A 24,122-nucleotide genomic window follows, 5' to 3' on the forward strand; every position below is an offset into this window, starting at 1 on the left:
TGGTGGACCGGGCACCAATTTGGGTCAGTGAGCACAGGCTGACTGGACCTGGTGAGTTAGGATATGGGAGGCAGAGTTTTCGATGAGATTAAGTTTATGGAGGGTTATGTTACAGGAATTTTATTTGGGCAAGAAAAAGCTTCAAAACTGTAATGTTCTTCACATAATTAGCATACAATTTACTTGCAAATACTGAGACTTAGAGACTAAAAATGCTGCTGTAATAACATGGTTTCACTTGGGAGTCTGCAGTACCCCACACAGTGAAAACTTGGTGCTGCCCGAAAAGATGCCACATATTTTTAAGCAACATTTTGCATTGAAGGGGCTATTTTGACATCAGCATCATTCAGCTCAGTTGGCATGGGTTAGATTCAGGGATAAAAGCTCTTCTACGTTTCCAAAACCCCGATGGCCCACATTTTTAAGGGTGGTGAATCAGATTGGCTATCAAGGCATACAGGTCAGTTTGAAAACAGCAGCATGAAGTGACATACTGTCAGTCTTGCAATCAGTAGATTGCATTTTACTGTAGGCAACTGCATTTGAACTTCAATGTTAGCATACCCATCAGGCAACAACAACTTACATTAAAGGTGCTTATATAAATGCAATAAAACATCCCAAGGCACTTCCACAAGAGCGTTATCAAACAAAATTTTACATCGAGCCACAGAGAGAAAGGTTTTAAGGAGTGTCTTAAAGGAGGAGAGGGGAGTGGAGATTCAGAGAGGTTTGGGGGGGGGGGGGTGGGGGGAATTCTAGAGCTTTAAGCCTGGACAGCTGAAGGAACGACCGCCAATGGTGGGACGCAGGAAATCGGGTATGCACAAGAGGTCAGAATTGGAGGCACGCAGAAATCCGAGTTGTAGGAGGTTGCAGAGATAGGGAGGGGCAAGGCCATGAGGGGATTTGAACACAAGGATGAGGATATTTCCTTTTTTTTCAAAGCAGTTATCTTTCCCAAAGCAAACAGTGCCTCTGTGATTAAACGCAATGGAAACGTGACCCAAGGAAGAAGCCAGGGTTCATTTGTTGAGTCAAGGAAGCCTCTTTTCCTTGGCCATTATAGAACTGCTCATGACGTCACATTACACAGACTTTAACAAACACTCAACCGTTGACCCTCCAGGCAAAGTTTAAAAAGATCAATTCAAGAGGTCACCACCAGAGATTGTACCCTATCGACAGCATCCCCAGGTGGGAATAAGTTACTGAGCTAAAGAGGCTCGACCCTGCTGATTCACAATGTGGTAGCATTTAATCAGTACCGTGCAGTCCAGGAAATTTGGCCCAAAGCCCTCTTTTGCAGTCCCACTGGAATAAACTCTCCATCTCCGACACATTCATCAACAAATGAGTATGTCCCCAATGAGTCATCTGAAACCTCTAATCAGCTACACTGTACTACATTATTTAGTTTAGTGATTCATTATCATTCCTTTCAATCCCTGAAACTATCAGTTCCTGAAGCCACAACACCCAGAAAATACTCTTGGACATGGTGGCATTGGAGAAAATATTTTCAGAAATAGTATTCCGGAGTGCAGGATAATTATACATACATTTACTTTGCTGACATTTGCTCAACTAAACACAACGTTTACATCTTGAAAACCACTATGCTGTTGAAAATAAAGAAACAACATCATGGATCTAGTTTACGACCTCCTTCCACACCCAAAAAAACAGGATTACAGTAGTAGTTAACTTGTGAAATAATGTGCCCAACTAGCACAGTTTTTCAAGACGAATTACAGTTTTCTCAACTAGGAATCTAGTAATTTTGCCCCCCTCATGCACTTCATCACTACATATCTCCTTGCACAAGAGGTAAATATCTTGTAATGTTAATCAGGCCCAATAATTTTGATCGCCTCAGAGGAATTTTCAAGATTCTTTCCCTCGCCCGATTTGCCTGGGTTTTTAGCCTCTCCCAGATCACCACATGGCTCCGGGTGTGCGGGGAGTATCTTTATTGTGATGCACAAAGCACCACAACTGTATGGGATAGGCTGGGTGGACAAGTAAGTCTTTTCCTGTCCATCATTTTTTGTATGTTCGATCATCTGTGGTTAATTATTTACATCAGTATAATCCAGTTGGTATTGCTTGCTAGTTGCAAAAGGTACAAGTTATTAATCTGAACAAACATTCTCCTGCAACTGCCTTTCCTTCAAAGTGACCATTTTTACTATAACTAAAACTATACAAATTTGGCTTTGAATTTGTTCACGAGCAACTTTTCTATTCCTTGGTCCTTTGTGTATTTAAATTTCTCACTTACTGAAACGACAACAAACAGGCAAGATCTCAGCTCGAGAAAGTAAAAGTAATCTGTGAGCAAACCACTTACAAAATGTTATCCTTTATGATTTTAAACTTATATTGGAACAATTCAACTTCAAATCACAACACATGGAGAGCAGGAGTTTTGAACAATAATCAAGAATGGAACCATAGCCAATTTTTCTCTCCCCGCCTACGGATGCTGAGGCCCAGCTTTCATGCTGGCTCAAATCAACCAAGTACAGACTAGGGATCCAAACCTAGGACTTTCCTGGTTTTTACAGTTCAATAAATCATTGGTGAAACTCACTGAGCAATCAAAGGGGAGGGAAAGAGCGAGCATCAAAAAACCTTTCAACAAAAAAAAAAATCCAAAAACGGAAGCCTCATTTCTCACACATTAACTTTATAAAATCATTTGGTTTAACGATGTAAATTGACCCGAATCCTTCATAAAATCAAATTATGTCAATTATTTCCAAATTTTCCTGCTCGACAAGCCCTAATCTAGTCCAGTTGATCATGCTTCAGATCTAGTCCAAAGTCTCTGCCCAACAAAAGCAAACTAAAATCAGAATCCAAATTGAACGATTTCAGGTTAAACCCAACTTTTTAATATTTGGATTTTTTGTATTTGCCTGTTCCTTTTGGGGGTTGGGCTTGGGGGGGGGGGGGGCGGAAGAGGAGACAAGAGAAGTGAGGAGAAAGAATCTGCACACACAACCCCAAACTTAGGGCCCTACATTTAGCGCTCTCAAACCCGGAAAGATCCAGCTGTTTTACAGTACATTGCCGATTCAATCGTTACCACGCACACAATTCCCAACTCAACGGCTGATCAAAAGCACCAAGTGTGGCAAGTATGCACGATGCCCAAATTCATTTTGAAGTTAATGTGAAATTGAGCTTGAATTAGTGGCTGCTTTTTTGATGTTTTTCTTTCCTCTCCAATAGTTCAGTTAGTTTAGCCAACAGGCTATACAGACCAGAATAACCCTGGGTTTAATCCCTGGTCTCTATGGAGTTAACTGACCTGATCCAGGGCAGTAAAATGACCTTGGCACTCTGGGTTGGGAGGCAAAAACGTGACCAGGGTTCCCATTAATCTCTGCAGAATTTCACGTGTGGATGCGAGGACAGGATATGATGTTGCCTGCAGTCGAATACCCTTGAAAGCACTTAATGATCAAGACTCGCACATGAATAACCACTTGGGCAAGGTACTTGACTCCATGAATTCAGGAGCCAGCTGGCCGAGTTAGATTAGGAGACAATGTGAAACGGTTCAATGGCAACATAGAGTTGGAGGGATACCAAGGACAGGTATCCTGATGTTTGACTGCACTAGATTGAGATTTTTTCCCCAATTTTCACAGGAAGTTTGCAGGACACAGTAGAGGGTGGGGGGAAGTAGGAGGGAAACCCATTTCTTCAATACTTTAGCCTTGCTGCACAGACCAGAAACGTCAATCTGAGGTAAACAACTTAAGACCTTTAAAGTGAAGGGCAAGCAATTTTCCATCGAAGAGTTTTAGATATGATGTTTATGTTGATACAAGTCTTTTTTTTTAAAACTCCCTAATATCTAAGAAAAATGCAAATTAGGGAGACCGTCAAGCAGCCTTCTTTAAGGTGATTACTATAGTATGGAATGGTATTCACTGCATTTCTATGGGATGTCTTCATAAGGAAGTTCCTATGTAATCTTACAGGAACTGCTGGCTCTCTAGCAATTTCCTTTCACATTGTTGCATTCTAAATGAAGCATGCTTTAGTCACACATCGGATTGAACTTACTTCCTGATTACCGCTCGCGTTTCTGGAGAACTTTGACCTCCATCTTCCTCACAGTTTAGACAGTCAAAGTTTCCGTACCTGCAATTGGTCATAAAGCACAAGTTAAGCAATTTTAAACAAGCACTTCCATCCACAAATGGCTGCCAGCCATTAAAACAACCTGAAGACACTGGATTCAGTATTAAGCCTTGATCAGCTGGTTTTGTTCAAGCTCTTCACTTCAACTTCTATTTAGCATTTTATAGGATACTCTCTTGAAAGATCATATTTTAACATTGCACAGCATTGACATGATTATTTCTCCGCATGCTTCGGTTTGCTTAATGATACAAATATTCATGAATAAGTGTTTGGGAAACCTTTGTGGGGGGAGAGGAACTGTTTCCCCCTTTTCATTATGGTTACATCATTTTCAATTTTAGAATCACAGAATCTTATAGAATCACAAAAGGAGGCCATTCAGCCCATTGTGCCTGTGCCAGCTCTTCAGAAGAACTGGCCTATTAGTCCCACTCCCCCACTCTTTCTCCAAAGTCTTATATATTTCAAAGAGAAAAAATTACTTTCAATTCTCTTTTGAAAGATACTATTGGATCTGCTTCCACCACTCTTTCGGGCAGTGCATTCCAGATCATAACAGCTCACTGCTCAAAAAAATTCTCATCTTCCCTCTGGTTCTTTTGCCAATTATTTTAAATTTTACAACCGTAAAAAGTTTGGGTCAAAACATTTTCCTGACTACAGTTCGCCCCTCTCAAGCCTGAGCCCATCAATTAAAGGGTATGAGCTCAGTAGCGGTGCAAATTCTTGTGCCCCGAGAGTTCTGAACAGTAACCACAATTAACCATTCTTGAAGCACAAACTGGCAAACAATTCAGTCAACATCCAGGGCACAGGAATGTAAAGAATGTAAAGAAGTAGAAAATGAGACGGAGAAACCGAAGTTTACAAAGTATTTTAACTCCTGTTGCAGAATTGTAAGTGACATCTTGCATATTTCAGTTATAAGCAGAAATTTATTTACCCAACATCCAGTAAACAGGTTTCACATAGAAGCTTGCTTCTTTGTGTTCAGTTGACTAACCTTAATTAAGCCAGTCTTAAAGCCCCCTATTATTGAAAATAACCTTGCCCCTCAGACATTTACATGTCCAGGGTACAATTTGCGGCACTCGAGCTCCAATTTATACCCAAACGTACATGAGCCTTACACAGAATGCCACAATCACTGTGTTGAAGTTAACACAGGCATCTGGCTATCATTCTCGAACATTCACTGCACAGTTCCAAATTTGTACCGTTTACACTCAACATTGCGTTGGCATGGAGACAAGATAATTTAGATATTGAAAAATTTATCAAAAACAAACAAACGTCGATAACAAGAGATTGCCAGAGAAGAGCAAATAAAAAATACAAGTTTGCATTGCAGTTGAAGAGGAAGTTTAGCACAGGTTTCAAAAGAGCTTAGCCTGGTAGCCGAGACATAACATTGCTTGACTTCAAATCAGGTGGATGTGGATTTGAGGTCCAAGGTTATGAGCTATTCAGTTTTATCCCAAACCACTAGATGGAGTGCTTCACCATGCTTCTTTTTTTTTGGGGGGGGGGGGGGGGGGGGGCGGGAGGGAAGAATTGAGGGATGTAAATAAGGGGACTGGCCTAGTTGGCTTGCTTCGCTGCAAAGATACAACCTACTGGTTATTCACAATGTTATCAGGAGGGGGTCATAGAGCAATGCGGAACCCAAATTATTCCATCCATGATGCTGCAGGAAGGTTGTGCGACAGTGAATAATTTCTATAGGAAACAGGAGGATGGAAATGATGGGGCCAAAAAAGTCAGATATTTTTCTCAAAAAAAACCAAAAACATACAAAAACGTTTTAAGTATAAAAGAAAGTTGAAAACTTATGAGATTTTAACATTTTTCCGTATTGACCACGAGCAGAGTCGCGTATTGCTAGTGAATTCTGGTAAAAACGTCAATCAGTAGACGCAAAGACCAACTATAACCACTCTCATATTAATCAGTGGGCATTATTTTTCAGCTAGCCTTTGAATCCCCTCTGTTCAAGCAAGTCTACAGCCAGGAATGTAGCAACGATTGCTGCAAGGCAACAGAAAGGAAAGGACTGCACGGCATTCCACCAAAGGGATGGACCGAGTGGAGAAAAGATTTGAGGGGGTACAGTTGAAGAGCTGGGGTGGCATCTCGAGTAGCAAAGCACTATCCTCCCTGGTGGAGAAGTAGGTGCGAATCCCAGTCTATGACCGGTGTGAACTTTGATATTTCCAGTAGGTGAGCTTCAGTGGTTCATTTCCAAACCGATAGATGCAGCGGCGCCAGAGAAACACTCTTGGGAGGGGTTCAACTGCAGGCTGGGGAAGAGAGAAAGGGGAGTAGAATTTGCAAATAAGCAGCCGATCTGGGAATCGACCCCACCTCACTGAGCTATTGTGCGCCTGCGGCTCCTAGTAGCCATTAAAGAGCAGCTTTGATGATGCCTGTGGAGCATTTCTGTTGTCCATCTTCCTGAAGGACCGCAGTGTGGAGACAAGAAGAGGACAGATGGAAATACATGATGGGAGCGGATGAATTACTCACATACATGAAAAAGTTTGAATTCTGTTAATGGCATAAAAATAACAACCTGACTGTTTAATGGCAGTGGAATAAAAGATTCTCCAAAGAGATACCATGTATTTTCTCTCACCTGTCCAGCAGCAGTTCTAATACATGTCCTGTAGAAGCAAACGCTCTGTACGTTGACAGAAATATGCTGATGTAAGTAAAATCGTTGTCTCCGAAAGCAGTTAACAAATTTTCTACCAGTTTTTCCAAGGTCCCAGCCTTAATTGTCCGGATTTTACATGTTTCAAACTGACTGATGGTGTGACCTGGAGGTACTTGGTCTCCTTCCACCTGGAGGGAGAGGAAAAAAAAACTCAGGTCAAGGCACAGCAACAATAACTTGCATTTAAATAGCACCTTTAATGTAGTAAAAGGTCCCAAGGCGCTTAACAAGCTCCATGTTGAGCACCACTTGGAGGAAGCATTGAGGGTAGCAAGGGCACAATGTACTCTGGATGGGGGACTTCAATGTCCATCACCAAGAGTGGCTCAGTAGCACCACCACTGACCGAGCTGGCCGAGTCCTGAAGGACATAGCCGCCAGACTGGGCCTGCAGCAAATGGTGAGTGAACCAACATGAGGGAAAAACCAACTTGACCTTGTCCTCACCAATCTACCTGTCGCAGATGCATCTGTCCATGACAGTATTGGTAGGAGTGATCACCGCACAGTCCTCGTGGAGACGAAGTCCCGTCTTCACACAGAGGACACCATCCAACATGTTGTGTGGCACTATCACCGTGCTAAATGGGATAGATTCAGAACAGATCCAGCATCTCAAAACTGGGCATCCATGAGGCGCTGTGGGCCATCAGCAGCAGCAGCAGAATTGTATTCCAGCACAATCTGTAACCTCATGGCCCGGCATATTCCTCACTCTACCATTACCAACAAGCCAGGGGATCAACCCTGGTTCAATGAGGAGTGTAGAAGAGCATGCCAGGAGCAGCACCAGGCGTACCTAAAAATGAGGTGCCAACCTGGTGAAGCTACAACACAGGACTACATGCATGCTAAACAGCATGCTATAGACAGAGCTAAGCGATTCCACAACCAATGGATCAGATCAAAGCACTGCAGTCCTGCCACATCCAGTCGTGAATGGTGGTGGACAATTAAACAACTAACGGGAGGAGGCGGCTCTGTAAACATCCCCATCCTAAATGGTGGCAGAGTCCAGCATGTGAGTGCAAAAGACAAGGCTGAAGCGTTTGCAACCATCTTCAGCCAGAAGTGCCGAGTGGATGATCCATCTCTGCCTTCTCCCGATATCCTCACCATCACAGAAGCCAGTCTCTAGCCAATTCGATTCACTCCACGTGATATCAACAAACAGCTGAGTGCACTGGATACAGCAAAGGCTATGGGCCCCGACAACATCCCAGCTGTAGTGCTGAAGACTTGTGCTCCAGAACTAGCCACACCTCTAGCCAAACTGTTCCAGTACAGCGACAACACTGGCATCTACCAGACAATGTGGAAAATTGCCCAGCTATGTCCTATCCACAAAAAGCAGGACAAATCCAATCCGGCCAATTACCGCCCATCAGTCTACGCTCAATCAGCAAAGTCACTGAAAGTGTCGTCGACAGTGCTATCAAGCGGCACTTACTCACCAATAACCTGCTCACCGATGCTCAATTTAGGTTCCGCCAGGACCGCTCGGCTCCAGACCTCATTACAACCTTGGTCCAAACATGGACAAAAGAGCTGAATTGCAGAGGTGAGGTGAGTGTGACTGCTCTCGATATCAGAACAGCATCTGACAGAGTGTGGCACCAAGGAGCCCTAGCAAAATTGAAGTCAATGGGCATCGGGGGAAAACTCTCCAGTGGCTGGAGTCATACCTAGCACAAAGGAAGATGGTAGTGGTTGTTGGAGGCCAATCATCTCAGCCCCAGGACATTGCTGCAGGAGTTCCTCAGGGCAATGTCCCAGGCCCAACCATCTTCAGCTCTTTATCAATGACCTTCCCTCCATCATAAGGTCAGAAATGGGGATGTGTGCTGACAATTGCCCAGTGTGCAGCTCCATTCACAACCCCTCAGATAATGAAGCAGTCGGTGCCCATATGCAGCAAGACCTGGACAACATCCAGGCTTGGGCTCATAAGTGGCAAGTAACATTCGCGCCAGACAAGTGCCAAGCAATGACCATCTCCAACAAGAGAGAGTCTCACCACCTCCCCTTGACATTCAACGGCATTACCATCGCCGAATCCCCCACCATCAACATCCTGGGGGTCCCCATTGACCAGAAACTTAACTGGACCAGCCATATAAATACTGTGGCTACAAGAGCAGGTTAGAGGCTGGGTATTCTGCGGCGAGTGACTCACTTCCTGACTCCCCAAAGCCTTTCCCCCCAGATACAAGGCACAAGTCAGGAGTGTGATGGAATACTCTCCACTTGCTGGATGAGTGCAGCTCCAACAACACAAGAAGCTCGACACCATCCAGGACAAAGCAGCCCGCTTGACTGGCACCCCATCCACCACCCTAAACATTCACTCCCTTCGTCACCAGCGCACCTTGGCTGCAGTGTGTACTATCCACAGGATGCACTGCAACCACTCGCCAAGGCTTCGTCGACAGCACCTCCCAAACCCGCGACCTCTACCACCTAGAAGGACAAGGGCAGCAGGCACATGGGAACACCACCTGCACGTTCCCCTCCAGTCACACACCATCCCGACTCGGAAACATATCGCCATTCCTTCATTGTCGTTGGGTCAAAATCCTGGAACTCCCTACCTAACAGCACTTCACCACACAGACTGCAACAGTTCAAGGCGGTGGCTCACCACCACCTTCTCAAGGGCAATTAGGGATGGGCAATAAATGCCGGCCTTGCCAGCAACGCCCACATCCGATGAACAAAAAAAAACAGAAAAAAATTGTCACATTGCCACAGAGATATGACAGGTGACTTAAGGAGTGACAAAGCAGGAGTGGTAGTGAAGTGGAGAGGTTTAGGGAGGCAATTCCAGATCTTAGGGCCTTGGTAGCTGAAGGCACTGCCGGCAATGGCGGAGCGATGAAAACCAGGGATGGGCAAGAGGCCAGGATTGGAGAATCGTAGAGATCGCGGATGGTCGTAGGGCTGGAAGAGGTGAGAGAGATAGGGAGGCAACCCCTGAATATGGACCCTTTCAGTCGCATTAGAAAGTAGCTGGCCACTTCATGTACTGTATTAATAAAAATATGAAGATATACTTTTACGGTTAAAGCTGAAACATCCCAGATAAATGACCAGCCCACTGACAATTCCATTTCTTCGTAATGTTAGGTGCACTAACTCCTCCAAGTCAACTCCCAGCAACTGTCATCATTATCCTTTTTAAAAGAAAAAGGAAGCAGCCCCCCTCTTGACCCAGAAGATTGCATGTCCCAGGCTCAATGCTCTCCAGCTAGGGCAGTAGTCTGGGTATTACAATTAGCCTCGGGGGGGGGGGGGGAAAGAGAAAGAACAACTAGGGCTCCTTACGATTGCAATCCAGTAATTCCCGCTGCAAAGTGTACATTTACATTCGGTCTGTTGCAATACCCCTGCTCCCCTGTCCTGGTCGAATGGCCTGCTGATATCCTATCCAGGCTCGCACTTGAAAAATGATCACATGGATAACTGGCCTGTGGAAACACACCCAGGAAGGGGGTGGGGGGAGATTTTATTTCAAAAATCAAACTTCACAAAGAATTACCATCATCTTTTATTTCTCTTGAATATTTTTGTGTTTTTATTTTAAACTGAACAGTGATTTCAAGGGAATTGGCCTGGAGGGGTTATTGCAGCTGACAATGAGGGAATGGAATGATGACTGGAGCCAGCCAGCCATTAACCTGGGACGTTTCAACTCTCTGTCCTTGTTAGTTCAGCTCCCACACACAGTCATGCCCACTGACTCCTCCTGGCTAGTTCCTCAATGTCAGCGATCAACAGAGACAGAAACAAAAAAAGTGATTTACTTCAAATTTATCCGTACTTTTTTTTTAATATAAAAAGAGCACTGGTACTGAAAGCTCTACTGTTAGCTAAATCAGATATTATTGTGTTAGACGCATTGCGGTTCTGATAGCCTTCTGCAAACTCCAAACACCAACTTGAGCCAAATCACATCTCTTTCTTCAGTCAATAAACTCTTTGCACCATCAGATTAACCACAGATCACTTGTCAATAATTGTGCACATGTTCTTTCCTGTAGCTTGCAATTTTACTCTGGAGTAATCAGTCTTGTATTTCATATTGCACTTGCAATCAGTCTCACGTTTCTGTTTGAAACTATTTAATCATCTGAAACGTGGGATCATAATTTTTGTTCCAGGTTCAAAAGTAAACCATTTAGCTCCCAGCTGTTATTTATTCCACAGCCCATGGACATCAAGTTTGAAATGTCCTCAACCGAAATGCAAACGCCCGGTGCCGGAGAGATTCTGGTGGGCCGACGGCAATGGCACTCGCAGACCCTCTTCCTTCTACTAATGTGTTTGTTCAGCTGTGCATGTCGTGAAGATCACACGCGTTTCGAGCAACAACAGAAAATGCTGCCAACACACAGCGGGTCAGTCAGCATCTGCGGAGAAGGGTTCGTACCCGAGGCATGAGCTTGCCCATTCTCGCCACAGATGCTCACAGACCCACCGTGTGTGTGTTACCGTCATTTTCCGTTCTTGTTTCACGCACGTTTCAACAATCCACCTTGACATGTTACAGTCAGAATACAGAGGACATCATCATCTTCAGCACATGTCGGATTTTCAACATAACCGCCCTTTTCTGAAAGTGCATACAGTAGTTTCAGTTCTTCAGCAAACCCTGTACACTTTGAATCAAACTGTTCCAGAGCGAACTGCTCAATCAACTATTAAAAAAAATTATCGTTTCAACTGATTGCGTGGTCATCAGGTCTGAACAAATCCAGAAGTGAAGAAAGTACTAATTATGAAGCAACGGTGGTGGCAGTTAGATTAATAATATATATATTTAAGTTAACACCTTTCCCCGCAAAAAAACACAAATTTGAAACTTGCTGGGGTTTTTTTTTGATACACCGCAAGAATATCAAACCATAATCCTAAGTAAACAAACATTCATTCAGTCTTAAATTCTTCATCTGCCCACCCACCAGTTTACAATTTCTACTTCAATCCAGTCACCAGAAGGGCCGGGAAACTCTTTGGCAGAAAACAGCTTCTAACTCAGTCCAGCGAGTTTCCACATTGTGGGATTAAGTGCAGAGAGCTGCGTTCTGCTGCCCCGGGCCACAGCACGCAACAGGAAGCTGATCAGTCTGGCTTCAATCATGTCTGAACTCTCTGCTACATTATCATAGACCTCACATTTCCCAACAATATTGTTTTTAGAAAAATCTAATTACTCTTGAAAGCAAGTTTGACTTGGCTGGAAGCGAAGTTAAATTGTAAAACATTTGCTGAGCTGACAGAAAAGAGAGAGCGAGAGAGAGAGAGAAAACACTTTTCACTCCACAGCCAGTGTAATGCAAGGCTTCTGCCACTTGCAGGCTGAGCGATTATTCAGTTTGGTTCTACACATAACGATATGGTAGAGTGCGCAAAGGGATCAGGGACTGAACACATTACATCAAAGAACTTCAGACTCCCAACAGCTCAAATGGCAGCAAGCATTCCCATATTAAATTCTGACTCCTTCACGCCGGCAAGTGCCCAGCTGGAATATAAATTGTCTTTGGGAGTGGGGGGGAAAAGGAGGGCAAGGGAAGTTTTACCCCTCTTTGGGCAGCCTGGCTCGAACTTTTATATAAAGCACGAACCTCTGAACTTCACCAGGCTATTTTGCTGTCTGGTTCTCAACCCTGCCAGGACCATGAATAGCCTGTAACCACAGGAAATGTATTTTGAAGACTTATTCCAAAAGACAGAAAATAAATGTTTTCAAAGCATATTTCAATTAAGTGGATTTTCTAACTTTAAACTGTTTTTAAAAATAAAAAAAGCAGCCACAAGCAAAAAGCATAATCTTCAGACCACAGGAATTGTGCACTGATACACTAAGATAATTACCATACAACTCCAGTTTCAATTGGTCTTGAAAACAATTCTAAAAGTGAGCTGAAGGAAAAGGAGAAAGTCACAGCTGGATTGTGGAAAACAGATTAAGTTTCGTGTCCAACAATCAATCTCTCTCATTCTCCCCTCCTCTGACCTTGGCAGGAGATGCGTTTCACTCCAAGTGCTGGGAAGTCTAGGTCTCCCACATGTTGATCAAGTTTCCAATCAACTTCAGAGTGACAGCTGGATCCAACTGCATCTAATGCCCCGGTTTTGTGTTTTCCTATCAGCTGAGCATCGGGCACAGAAATGGCGCACTTCCACGTCAAGACACCAGCCAGCTCTGCAGCTTCCTTTGTCATAACTTTTAGAAAGCAACAGTGGTAATGGCTGTAATTAAAAGCACAGCTGAAGCAGAAATCCCTGCCTCGTTCGGTGAAGCTTGCTTGATGCTTTTAGGGAAATGTAAATAGGATAAATATTAAGCTATAAATTACACGACAAAACCAACAACCCAGCTATGAGAAGCACTGTTCTATTGTTAAAAAAAGAGTTTGCGTGTTACCTCTTAATTATAGTTTGGGCGCTTAGGCTGGATGGTGCAAGTCCGTATGGATGACTGCTGCTGCAGGCATATTTTTTACTCCTTGATACTTTCACATCTGTTTTACATTTCATGACTTGGATATGCAACAAATAATTCAGTGAGGGGGAGGGGGGGGAAACAGAAGAGAAGTTAACGATTATACAAGAAACCCAACAGCAATTAGAACTCGCTGTTGGAAAAGCTTTCAAAAATAAATAATAAGCCAGTGAAAAGGGTACAACAGACAAGAATTCCTTTCTACAGACCTGCCCCTGTGCAGACAGACTTGGAAATGACTAGCAGAACTTCTGCACATCATTTGTGTTATTCCATCCCCACAATGGATATACCAGGGACACATAACTGGAAAATTCATAGTGTGCTGAACACAGTTTTGAATCCTGCATGGGTCAAAGGTTGCAGTCTGAACAAAGTAGACAACTGCTCCAGTTAAAGCACTCGGTAGCATTAATATAAATAATGAAAAAAAGTCAACCCTAATGGAATACTTAACTTATTTAAACTAGTCTTTCACTTCTGCTGATTTCTGCCCCATACGACAATGAGTGAATATCTGCAGCATTTTGCTCCTGTTATTAATTCACAATCACCCTCATCAAAACCGAAGTGGCTCTTCCCCACCCTTAAGGAACTCTCTTCCCCAAAAGGCTGTGGATACTGGGAAAATTGGAGCTTTCAAGATTGAAATTGATAAATTTTTGTTAGGTAAGGGCATCAAGGAATATGGAGCAAAGGGGAGTAAATAGGAGTTGAGGTGCAGATCAACCATGATCTAACTGAATGGTGGAGCAGGCCCGAGAGGCTGAATGGCCGACTCCTGTTCCTAATGTTCTTAAGGTATGAACTATCTCCTTATGGAAAAAGAAAAATGCATCTGGCAGAATCCTGGATGTGGTGTTGAGAGAATGAGAACAGAGAGGGAAAAGTAATTTGAAAACAACTTCACCCTCCCCAGCTCCAAAGAGGGGAACTCAAGTAATAGTAGCCATTTTTGTTGGCTGTATTAAAGTGGGCAAATGGGCCTAAAAGGGCTAAATTATAAGGAAAGGTTGCATAAACTGCATTTGTTTTCTCGAGCGTACAAGATTGAGGGGTGATCTAATTGAAGTGTTTAACATGATAAAAGGAATCAATACGGTAGACACAGAAATTATTTCCTTTCATGGGGGAAATCCAGAGCACGGAGGCATAATCTTAATATTAGAGCAAGGCCATTGAGGAATGGAATCAGGAAGCACTTTTTCACAAAGGGTAGTACAGATCTGGAACTCTTTCTGCGGGCCCCCCAACCGCTGAAAAGGCTGTGGACGTGCTGGATCAATTGAAACTTTCAAGATGGAGATCAACAGATTTTTATTAGGTAAGGGTACCAAGGGATATGGAGCAAAAGCAGGTAAATAGAGTTAAGGTGCAGATCAGCCATGTTCTAACTGAATGATGGAACAGGCTCGAGGGGCTGAATGGCCGACAGAACTCCTCCAATGGCTCAGCAAGTTCAGTGAGTAACTGAGCCACAAAGTGCCAAGGTCTATGCTGGGCCAGTGGTAGGGCAGTCACCATTAGCTTCAGTGCCTCTGAATTCGGGAGGGAGGACGGGCCCGATCACTATCCAGCGATACCCGCTGGAAAGTACACAGGTGTGGAGGCTTCAACACCTCTTTGGGCAGCCTGGCTTAAACCATCACAATACGCAGCTTGAGCTCCATCAACTTCACTTGGCTATTCCACCACACTCCCAGAAACGTCAGTGAACCAGCTGTGAGGAATGTGTAAACATGGGGAATGCACTACGAAGACTCATTCTGAATGCCAGAAAATGCCGGACATCAAGTGAGAGTTATCTGACCATTTAAGGCTCACGCAAGTATAATGGCCACTTGAGGTAGGCATCAGAGGCTATCTTTGGAATTGTACCCCAGCAAGGAGCCAAAACCTTTAGGACAGGATAGGAGGGAAGAAAATCGGCAAGGAGAAAAAAAAATACTTTTGTACCATTCCACTTCAATTTATGAGGTGCAACTTGATTAGCCCAGCTAAAGGAGATAATGTACAGCTAAGCTATTACACAGAGGGTCTGAGATCTTCAGGATAAAAGAAAGTATGCCTGGTGTCCAGTCATGGGTTTGTCTGCCAGGGTGTTTAATATTTATTGTGGCAATATGAAAGCAAAAGGATGAAAGCTAATAATGGCTGATTGTAATGAGATTAAAAGGAGAGTTCATGAAAAGCAATTAAACCCTGGTACTGGATTCTAAACTACTTGCTAGATAGATGTTAGTCTGCTCCTCTCCTGGGTATTTTGTAGATTTATCTTGCAGATACCCCCTAAAATACTGCTGTCCTGCTCCACGGTCTGTTTTTTTTCCATTTCACAAATATAAATACCAAGCAGTCTCATTTTCCAGTTCACCAAAGTAAAATAAAATGAAGATATCTGCAGGCAAGAATGCCCACCGGCCCATGGTTCACTTAGAAAATATGTAGGATAAAAGCAGCGAGCAGCTTCTCACTTTGGCTTTCAGGATACCCAGATTATTATTCAGTTCAGATCCAGATGTCAAAAGCCTGAACATGTGTTCACCATTAAACAGAAAAACACCACGTTCAGACAGCACAAAATAAACATTTCACAATAAGAAAACCCACTCAAAGCGCAGAGGAATCCAATGAAGTAAGCAACAAGTCACTGCCACTTGGGCGAACATTTTGTTACCTTACTCAAGGCCGAGTTAGCTCATCTCGGCTGCTTGATAACAGTGGTTCAACTGGCCACAAGAGGGGTTCCTGATGGCTATCCGGTGGACAGCTGACATGCGAGAACGTTTGGGGAGGGCAAGGTCAGGCTCAGCTGTGATGCTACCCACGGTCAAATAGCCTGCAGATAGTTACCGGCTAGGTTTAAACATGAAGCATGACCATTTGGACAGAGTATCAGATCTGCTGGGGCCTATGGAATTCTATTTCATCATGAATCATCCCCTTTGGCAGAGGGAAAAGTGGGGGAGAGTGCTTCAGCACAAAAATTTACATAACAACCACCTCCCTACTTTTAAAAAAAAACTCCATCACCACATTCCCACAAATTATGAAGATCTGCTAGTGCAAAAGTGGCTGGTACTCCAGAATTTATATTCAAAATACTTTATTTTCATTGAAAAATAAACCACGATTAAGACTTTTAGGAGTGCATTTACACTGCAAAGTTAGCATTGGTGCAAAACAGTTTCAGTAAAGGCCCGAATTGACGGAAAAGGAGGAAAACGTGACACCCTCCTCTGGACTGATTCCCTCCCCTTCGTTCCAGTGTCACTTCAGACCCCCGACTCCAGATCCAGGCAGCATTTACACCATAACTGCAGCAACAGGATGAAACAAATCCACTTCACATTGTCATTACAGCTCTACTGTGAACATGGCCCCAAGGTGTGAGGGATAGTGTCAAATCAACAATTCACAAATTTAATACAGTTAAGTTAGAATCGGTTGTGAGGTTCAAACTGCATGCTATAGAAAGGTTAATAGTGGACTGCAGAAAGCATGGAACAATAGAGCAACATTTAACAAGGAATACTCTTTCCAGGCTCATGTGGAGGAATGCTGTTAAGAAAATGTGGGGAAAGCCCAAGTTTGTTGCATGTCTGGACACAAGTTAATGATAGATCCACAGACAGCATTGCACATTTGATGACGACATAACTAAAACTGGCACCAATCTTAAAAAGAAAGACAATGTAGAGGATACCTGGTTTGCATCTACTCAACACTGATAAGCGATTTATCAGTATGTCTGACAGGTAATGGTGAATGGAAAGAATTTATACTTTTACAGCACCTTGCATGGCCTCAGGATGTCCCAAAGCACTTTACAACCAATTAAGTACTTTTGGAGTGTAGTCACTGTTATTAAGTGAGAAAACAACAGCCAATTTTTGCACAAGATCCCACAAACAGCAATGAGATAATGACTAAATCATCTTAAGTGTTGTTTGAGGGATAAATGGTGGCCAGGACATCGGGCCGAACTCCACTGCTCTTCTTCGAATTGTGTCATGCAGTCTTTTATGTCCATTTGAGGGAACAGACAGGGACTCTGTTTAATGTCTCATTTGCAAGACAGCATCTCTGACCATGCAGCACTCCTTCAGTACTGCACTGAAGTGCCGGCCTAGATTATGTGTTCAAATCACTGCCATGTTTCCCTACATTAAAAAAGTGACTACACTTCAAAAGTAATTTATTGTGTGCAAAGTGCTTTGGGACATCCTGAGGTTGTGAAAGGCGCTATATAAATGCGAGTTCTATCTTTCTTTCAGAGGAGAGTGCTACCACTGAGCCAAGGCTGCCACCTAAAAAAAAACAAATAGTTTCCACACAGTAGCCAAGGGAAGGTGAGAAACTGCCAAGCAGGGGCTAAAACTTGGGTGCGATATGAACAACCTCTTAAACCTGTAGCCCACCAAGAGACCAATAAACAATCGCGGTGAGTGGGGGGGCATGATTAGCAGTTTCTTGCATTAGACATGAAAGTAGGTTTGATTTACACAGCTGGCTTGCTAGATAGATTATTCTTCGTCCCTTCTGTTTTATATGCCAATTGAAGGGCGCTGGTTATCTAGCATTGGAATGGTTGGCAAATGAACTGGGAGATTTCCCTCATTTTACCTTTCTGGTCCATTCTGCCAGCAAGAGATGCAGCTTTTAAAGCAGTTACCTAGCCTGCTTGTCTGATCAAAACATTTCAGTCACCTATCCCATCCTAAATTAGAGGCACCATGGCAAGCTTTAACCACATACACATGCCTTCTGCAATCAGTGGGCATTGCTAGGACTGGAGTGTTTGGGGATGTCCAGAATAATAGTTATTTAGATTGATCTGCTTCCTGTTTTTTTATACATAAGTTCTGTTACTACATTTGATTGATTTTTGGTTAATGTTACTGGGGCAACCCAGTGCATCCTTACTGGTTGTATTATAACAAGGCATACTCGGGGCAATCTGATTCTGTGCCAGATCGCAACTCATTTTAAAAAGGACTCTTGCCATCGATTTATTGCCACTAGAAAAATCAAACATTTACAAAAGAAATGATACAATGGGCCATAATTTGCTGTGGCAGGGCATCTAACAGCATCTGCCATTAGTTAGACTTGTCCTTGCAGGTTTTTAAATTCTTTTCATGGCAACTTGCTGAAAGTGCAAGCTGATAACATCGCAGCGAGGGAAACAGGGCATCAGGGACTCGAGTGAACAGGGCAAGCAACTGTGTATCTCCTTAACCAGATTGAAGGATTTGAAATTAACACGCAAGGACTGAGAAGTGTAAATTAACGTGAAGTGTGAATTCAACATCGAATCAGGTATATAGAGAGAAAAAGATTGGATTGAGAGAAAAAAAAAGACAAAAAAGTAAAAAAAAGTTTTGGTAGGAAGAACAAGGAGAGGCAATTTTAACTAGAGGGCACAATTCTAAAAGGGGTACAGGAACAGGGAGACCTGGGGGTATATGTACACAAATCATTGAAGGTGGCAGGGCAGGTTGAGAAAGCGATTTTAAAAAAGCATACGGGATCCTGGGCTTTATAAATAGAGGCAGAAAATACAAAAGCAAGGAAGTCATGATGAACCTTTATAAAACAATGGTTCAACCACAACTGGAGTATTGTGTCCAGTTCTGGGCACTGCACTTTAAGTAGGATGTGAAGGCCTTAGAGAGGGTGCAGAAAAGATTTACTAGAATGGTTCCAGGGATGTGGGACTTCAGTTACGTGGATAGACTGGAGAAGCTGGGGTTGTTATCCTTTGAACAGAGAAGGTTGAGAGGAGATTTGATAGAGGTGTTCAAAATCATGAAGGGTCCAGACAGGGTGGAGAGAAACTGTTCCCATTGGAAGGGTCAAGAACCAGAGGACATTGATTTAAGGTGATTGGCAAAAGAACCAAAAGGTGACATGAGTGAAAACTTTTTTTTTTAAAAAGTGAGTGGTTAGGATCTGGAATGCACTGCTTCAGGCGGATTCAATTATGGCCTCCAAAAGGGAACTGGATAAATACTTGAAAGGAAAAAATTTGCAGGTTTATGGGGATAGGGCGGGGAGTGGAACCAGCTGGATTGCTCTTGCATAGAGCAGACATGGACTCAATGGTCCGAATGGCCTCCTTCTGTGCTGTAATGTTTGATATTTTAAGTAAAAATTTTAAATTTTACATTTTTAAAATTGCCAACAATTAAAACCTGAAGGAATGAGACTCAGTGCTTGCAATAGTTAATTTTCAGTGCTAGAGTGTTTGATTGGCTGTAATTAACACTTATCACATTGTTAAAAAGATACTTAGACTGGAATGGACAAGAATGAACTTTGTGGCGAGTTTAGTTTGGATCTACCGCGCAAATACAGCAACATCACGCCGTTCAATGCATTTCAATGGTGAGGCAGACAGCGAGATGCCATTTTCACGAAGCTAACAGTGGAGCAGCACATGTTGGACAGCAACTTTTGGATGCTGGAGTTTAATCGCACGTCTGCCCTTCGCCTGAAGTTGCTGTAGCATTTGCGAATAAATAATAGGGAGCGCCATTCACCTCACCGTTATTTTGACTGCAAATTCTGGCCCACTGCTTCTGTTTAAATATGATGTGGAGATGCCGGTGATGGACTGGGGTGGACAAATGTAAGGAGTCTTACAACACCAGGTTATAGTCCAACAGTTTTATTTGAAATCATAAGCTTTCGGAGGCTTCCTCCTTCGTCAGGCGAGTGTGGGATTCCGTAAAGGTACAGCATATATAGTCAGATGCTGTACCTTTACGGAATCCCACACTCACCTGACAAAGGAGGAAGCCTCCAAAAGCTTGTGATTTCAAATAAAGCTGTTGGACTATAACCTGGTTTTGTAAGACTCCTTACATCTTTAAATAACCAAGTCAGGGTGACATCCTTAGGGGAGGCAGCCATTGAACAGGTCTTGAGCCAGATAGATAATGTGTGGAAAATGTGTTAGCCGACAAGGTGAAATAACACGACTGTCCAGACACCTCAGATGATGGACAGGACTTCTGCTGTTAAGTCAGTTCTTTCTCATGGTCGGGCTCAGTAACTCCTCCCAGCTGGTTCTCTTCAGCTCTCGTCATTTACACAAATATAAAGAACCCTCTCCACCCCATGAAAAGGTGTGCATCAATTTTGCTCCTAGCTGTTTCACTTTCAAAAGGGATTCCAATATACTGTACCGAGACTTTCTTCGGTGGCAAAAGCACCCAATCTAACGAGTCTGTCCGATAGAAACGAAGTTTCTTCATTAGCCTCTGTCGGGTATTTGTAGGGACTCAACCATTACTAATTTACATAGGGGTTTAATCTCACTTCATGGCTCTTAAAAAGATAAAAGGGCAATCACATTTCCTTCTTTTACAAAAGGAGATATGGTTTCACGACATTTGAACAAGTTACTACAAAAGCACTGAAGGAGCAATCAATAAATTAATTTGGTCAATAATTTCACAGTGTAATATACACTCAGATATTGGGGGATAGAAAGGAGCATACATGTCGTGTGAAGTCTAAAGAAATCAGTCAGACTTAGTGGGTTAAAATGGGATTTCAACACAACGACAGCGCAGGGATGGGATTGGGGGGGGGGGGGTGCGGAGGGGAAGGGCAGGACTTTTCTGTGGGTCTCTACTGCATCTATAAACAGATGCAATTACAGACCAGCAACAAAATCATGTATCTCTTGTAGAAATTGCAACTGATTCAATCAGCGTAATTTATGGCACATTCACATGGACATGGACATGTGAATGTGAATTACTTTTGAACATTTAGATCACAAGCCTGGCTTGTGGCCCTGGGCAGAATTTCACACCTCTTTTGTTACACTACAAGCTATCTCTTCAAGCTGTGAACAAATCCCCATTTGAATCCTGGTCAACATCACCAGCATACTCTAGCCCAAATATCATTGCTTTTCGAGTCTGCCATGCTAAAGGATGCTAATCAGATAAATACATTCTGCAGGAGGTCATTAGTTCCCTATAATAAATAATTAAATCAATTACTGAGGAGTTTGCAGTCTTGAGGTGACTAATATACACCTTTTAACCAATCACAACCTTAACTAGAGTTTGTTTTAAAAAATATCAATGATTTGATTAAATTCTCAAATCAATCGTTTATAAAAGCAAGCCAACCCAAAGTTCATTAGAGTTATGCTTCTCATTAACACCCTGCTAGTGTCCTTCTTTATACAAGAATCTTATTTGTAACTTCTTTTCAAATGTGTCTCAGTCTATGCAGTTGCAACTCTCATCAAATTCTTAAATCCTGCCTCAACATTTTCAGACCCACTTTACTGAAGGGGCAGCTGTTAATTAAAATGTTTGACATCAATTAAGGCAGCCTATTTTACCACAGGAAGTCAGCTTCTGCAGAGTAGATACTAAGATAACCTATAATTTAAAAAAACTCTCAACAGGAAGATGACTGCTCAGTTGGCAAGTGTGGCCTATGAAGAGAACATGATTTTTGCAGTTTGACTGCTATCGCTGGGGTAGGGTAAGCCTGCTTATCCCAAGTACCCTTGCTTAAAAAGGATGGCTGCAATGTGGCTGTGGACCTTGGAGTCAAAGTGTTGCACTTTCCCAGTCCCAGTCACTTAACAAGAGCGTAATGTGATGGTAACTGCCACAAACCGAGTGAACATCAGTATATAGCCACAGATCCGAATGAGGGGTTGTCAACAAATAACACATTTCATTTTATTTGGTTTATAACCTGAACCACAGTAACAATATTGTTCTTTTGTAAACTAAGCATGTTTTAAACAAACATGGGCTATAATTAGTAATTTACATACAATTAACAGCACAGAAACAGGCCATTCGGTCCAAATGGTCTATGCCATTTTTATGCTCCACACGAGCCTCCTCCCACCCAAATTCATCTAATCCTATCACAATATCCTTCTATTCCTTTATCCCTCATGTACTTATCAAGCTTCCACTTAAATGCATCTTACGTTTTGAATGTTCAACATGCCTTCTATTAAACAATCACAGCCTCCTATACCATGAGATACAGTGCTATTCGCCCATTAGTGACTAATGCAGAGCGTTACAGGAATTCAGACACAACCTGAACACTAAAACATCTGGGTAGGTTTGTGTGCCAAAGTGTAGAATTTTTTTTCTAAAAAAAACTTTTGGCAGATTTAAGAGGAACTGCTGCAACTCAAGAGTTAAACCTTCTTGACCTTCCAGCCAAGAATTACTATATTACTGTACTATCCCATGAGAGCTTGACATGGGATAGTACAATCCAACACTACATTTCAAGAATTTGAAAATGCAGATGGCATTTACAGACTAGAGACATACTGTTGTCACAACTTTTGCACCTTCAGTAAAAATGCAAAGGAGAACAAAAAGAAAAGATATTTTAAAGGAAAGGAACTTCTGCAAGTATTACTGACTGACATGGTCATGTTGGAACAGTATTGTAGCAACCATTTTACAATTACATATGATGGGAAATGGGATCCGGGCTACCATCTCCCAATTACAGCCTGAAGAAGCACCGAGGCAAGGCGAGTCACTTCGCCACAGAAAGGTAGGGAACAATCAGATGGAGATTCACTTTACATACCTGAGCATACAAAAGAGGCACGTGGAAGGATGGGAAGCAAATGGAGGACAGACAAAAAAAAAACAAATTTCTTTATCAATCGAGTTACCTTAATGGATGAAACATTTCCAAACTTGGGCGATTTTTCTATTGGATTGGTATCAGTTGAGAAAGGACACTGAAGGCAAGATATTAATAGCATGCTCTATTTTAAGGACAAGAGGGGAAGGACCTTAGTGTCCCTTAAAAGAGGGTCAACCAGGTAGGGTTGGAGGGAAATAAAAGGTAATCAAATAATCTACATAGATTCTGGAAGGAGCTGGCTTAATGGGCCAAAAGGTCTGTCCTTATTCTTGCAACAAAAAACTGCTTCCATGATTCACTGAGTGTTACAACGTTCACTCTGTAAAGTCAATGTATTCTCAAGAAAGGAAAGACAGTTGGCAGGGTATCAATCTGGTATTAAATTGAATTTTGTTGACCATTAATTGGGAATGCGACAGTTATTCACGTGGACTCCAATATAACACTTTCTCTGTGTCCCACTATATGGAGGAGATTTCCACAAAATGGGAACAAAATTTGCCAATTAAACCATCCTCTTCCCTCCCTGCCTCTCCCTCCCCTTTTAAACCTATAGTGGTGCTGTATGTTTGATTCTAGAAATGGCTCATGGAGAGCTCGGTTCTGATATGAGTGCACACAAAACTCTTTCCCAAATTCATTGTAGAATCAGCCATCATAGCACAAAAGGAGGCCATTGTGCCCATTAATAGCAGCAACACAGAAACTGTTGTGAAACATATGATACAATTGGTATCCATATTCTAAACAAACTGGAATTCTAAACATGGTCCCTCTAATCAAGAGAGCAGAAAGTGGATAGAAATCACATCCCCTTTATTACCAAGTGTCAAGGTAGCACTAACCATGTGCTTCTCAGTACCATGACACCAGAGGGAAAAGTATCATGGTCAGTTAAATTTGTGGAGGGCACGTGTTGGTGCATAAGAAAAAGATATCCAGTGAAGGCGAGTTAGTACCATTTCACTATAGGAGAATTAAACGGTGAGAAATGACGATATGTAAATCAGATTGGATAAGTTTTGCAAGATGTGGCCTAACAGCTGCAAATCTGGAACAGAT

General features: G+C 42.6%; 1 protein-coding gene across 6 annotated transcripts in view; it reads right to left on the reverse strand.

The window, feature by feature from the left end:
• Positions 1-24,122, reverse strand: part of rgl1 (ral guanine nucleotide dissociation stimulator-like 1) — a 237,719-nt gene that overhangs the window by 39,175 nt on the left and 174,422 nt on the right. For all 6 annotated transcript variants that reach the window (XM_067990725.1, XM_067990724.1, XM_067990727.1 and 3 more), the window contains 2 exons: positions 6,803-7,011; positions 4,087-4,164 (listed from right to left, as the gene is read on the reverse strand). In XM_067990725.1, coding sequence (XP_067846826.1) covers positions 4,087-4,164; positions 6,803-7,011 — 287 coding nt within the window. The remainder of the gene's footprint in view (positions 1-4,086; positions 4,165-6,802; positions 7,012-24,122) is intronic.

This window comes from Heptranchias perlo, chromosome 9, assembly GCF_035084215.1.
Source record: "Heptranchias perlo isolate sHepPer1 chromosome 9, sHepPer1.hap1, whole genome shotgun sequence".
In the NCBI taxonomy this organism is placed as follows: Eukaryota; Metazoa; Chordata; class Chondrichthyes; order Hexanchiformes; family Hexanchidae; genus Heptranchias; species Heptranchias perlo.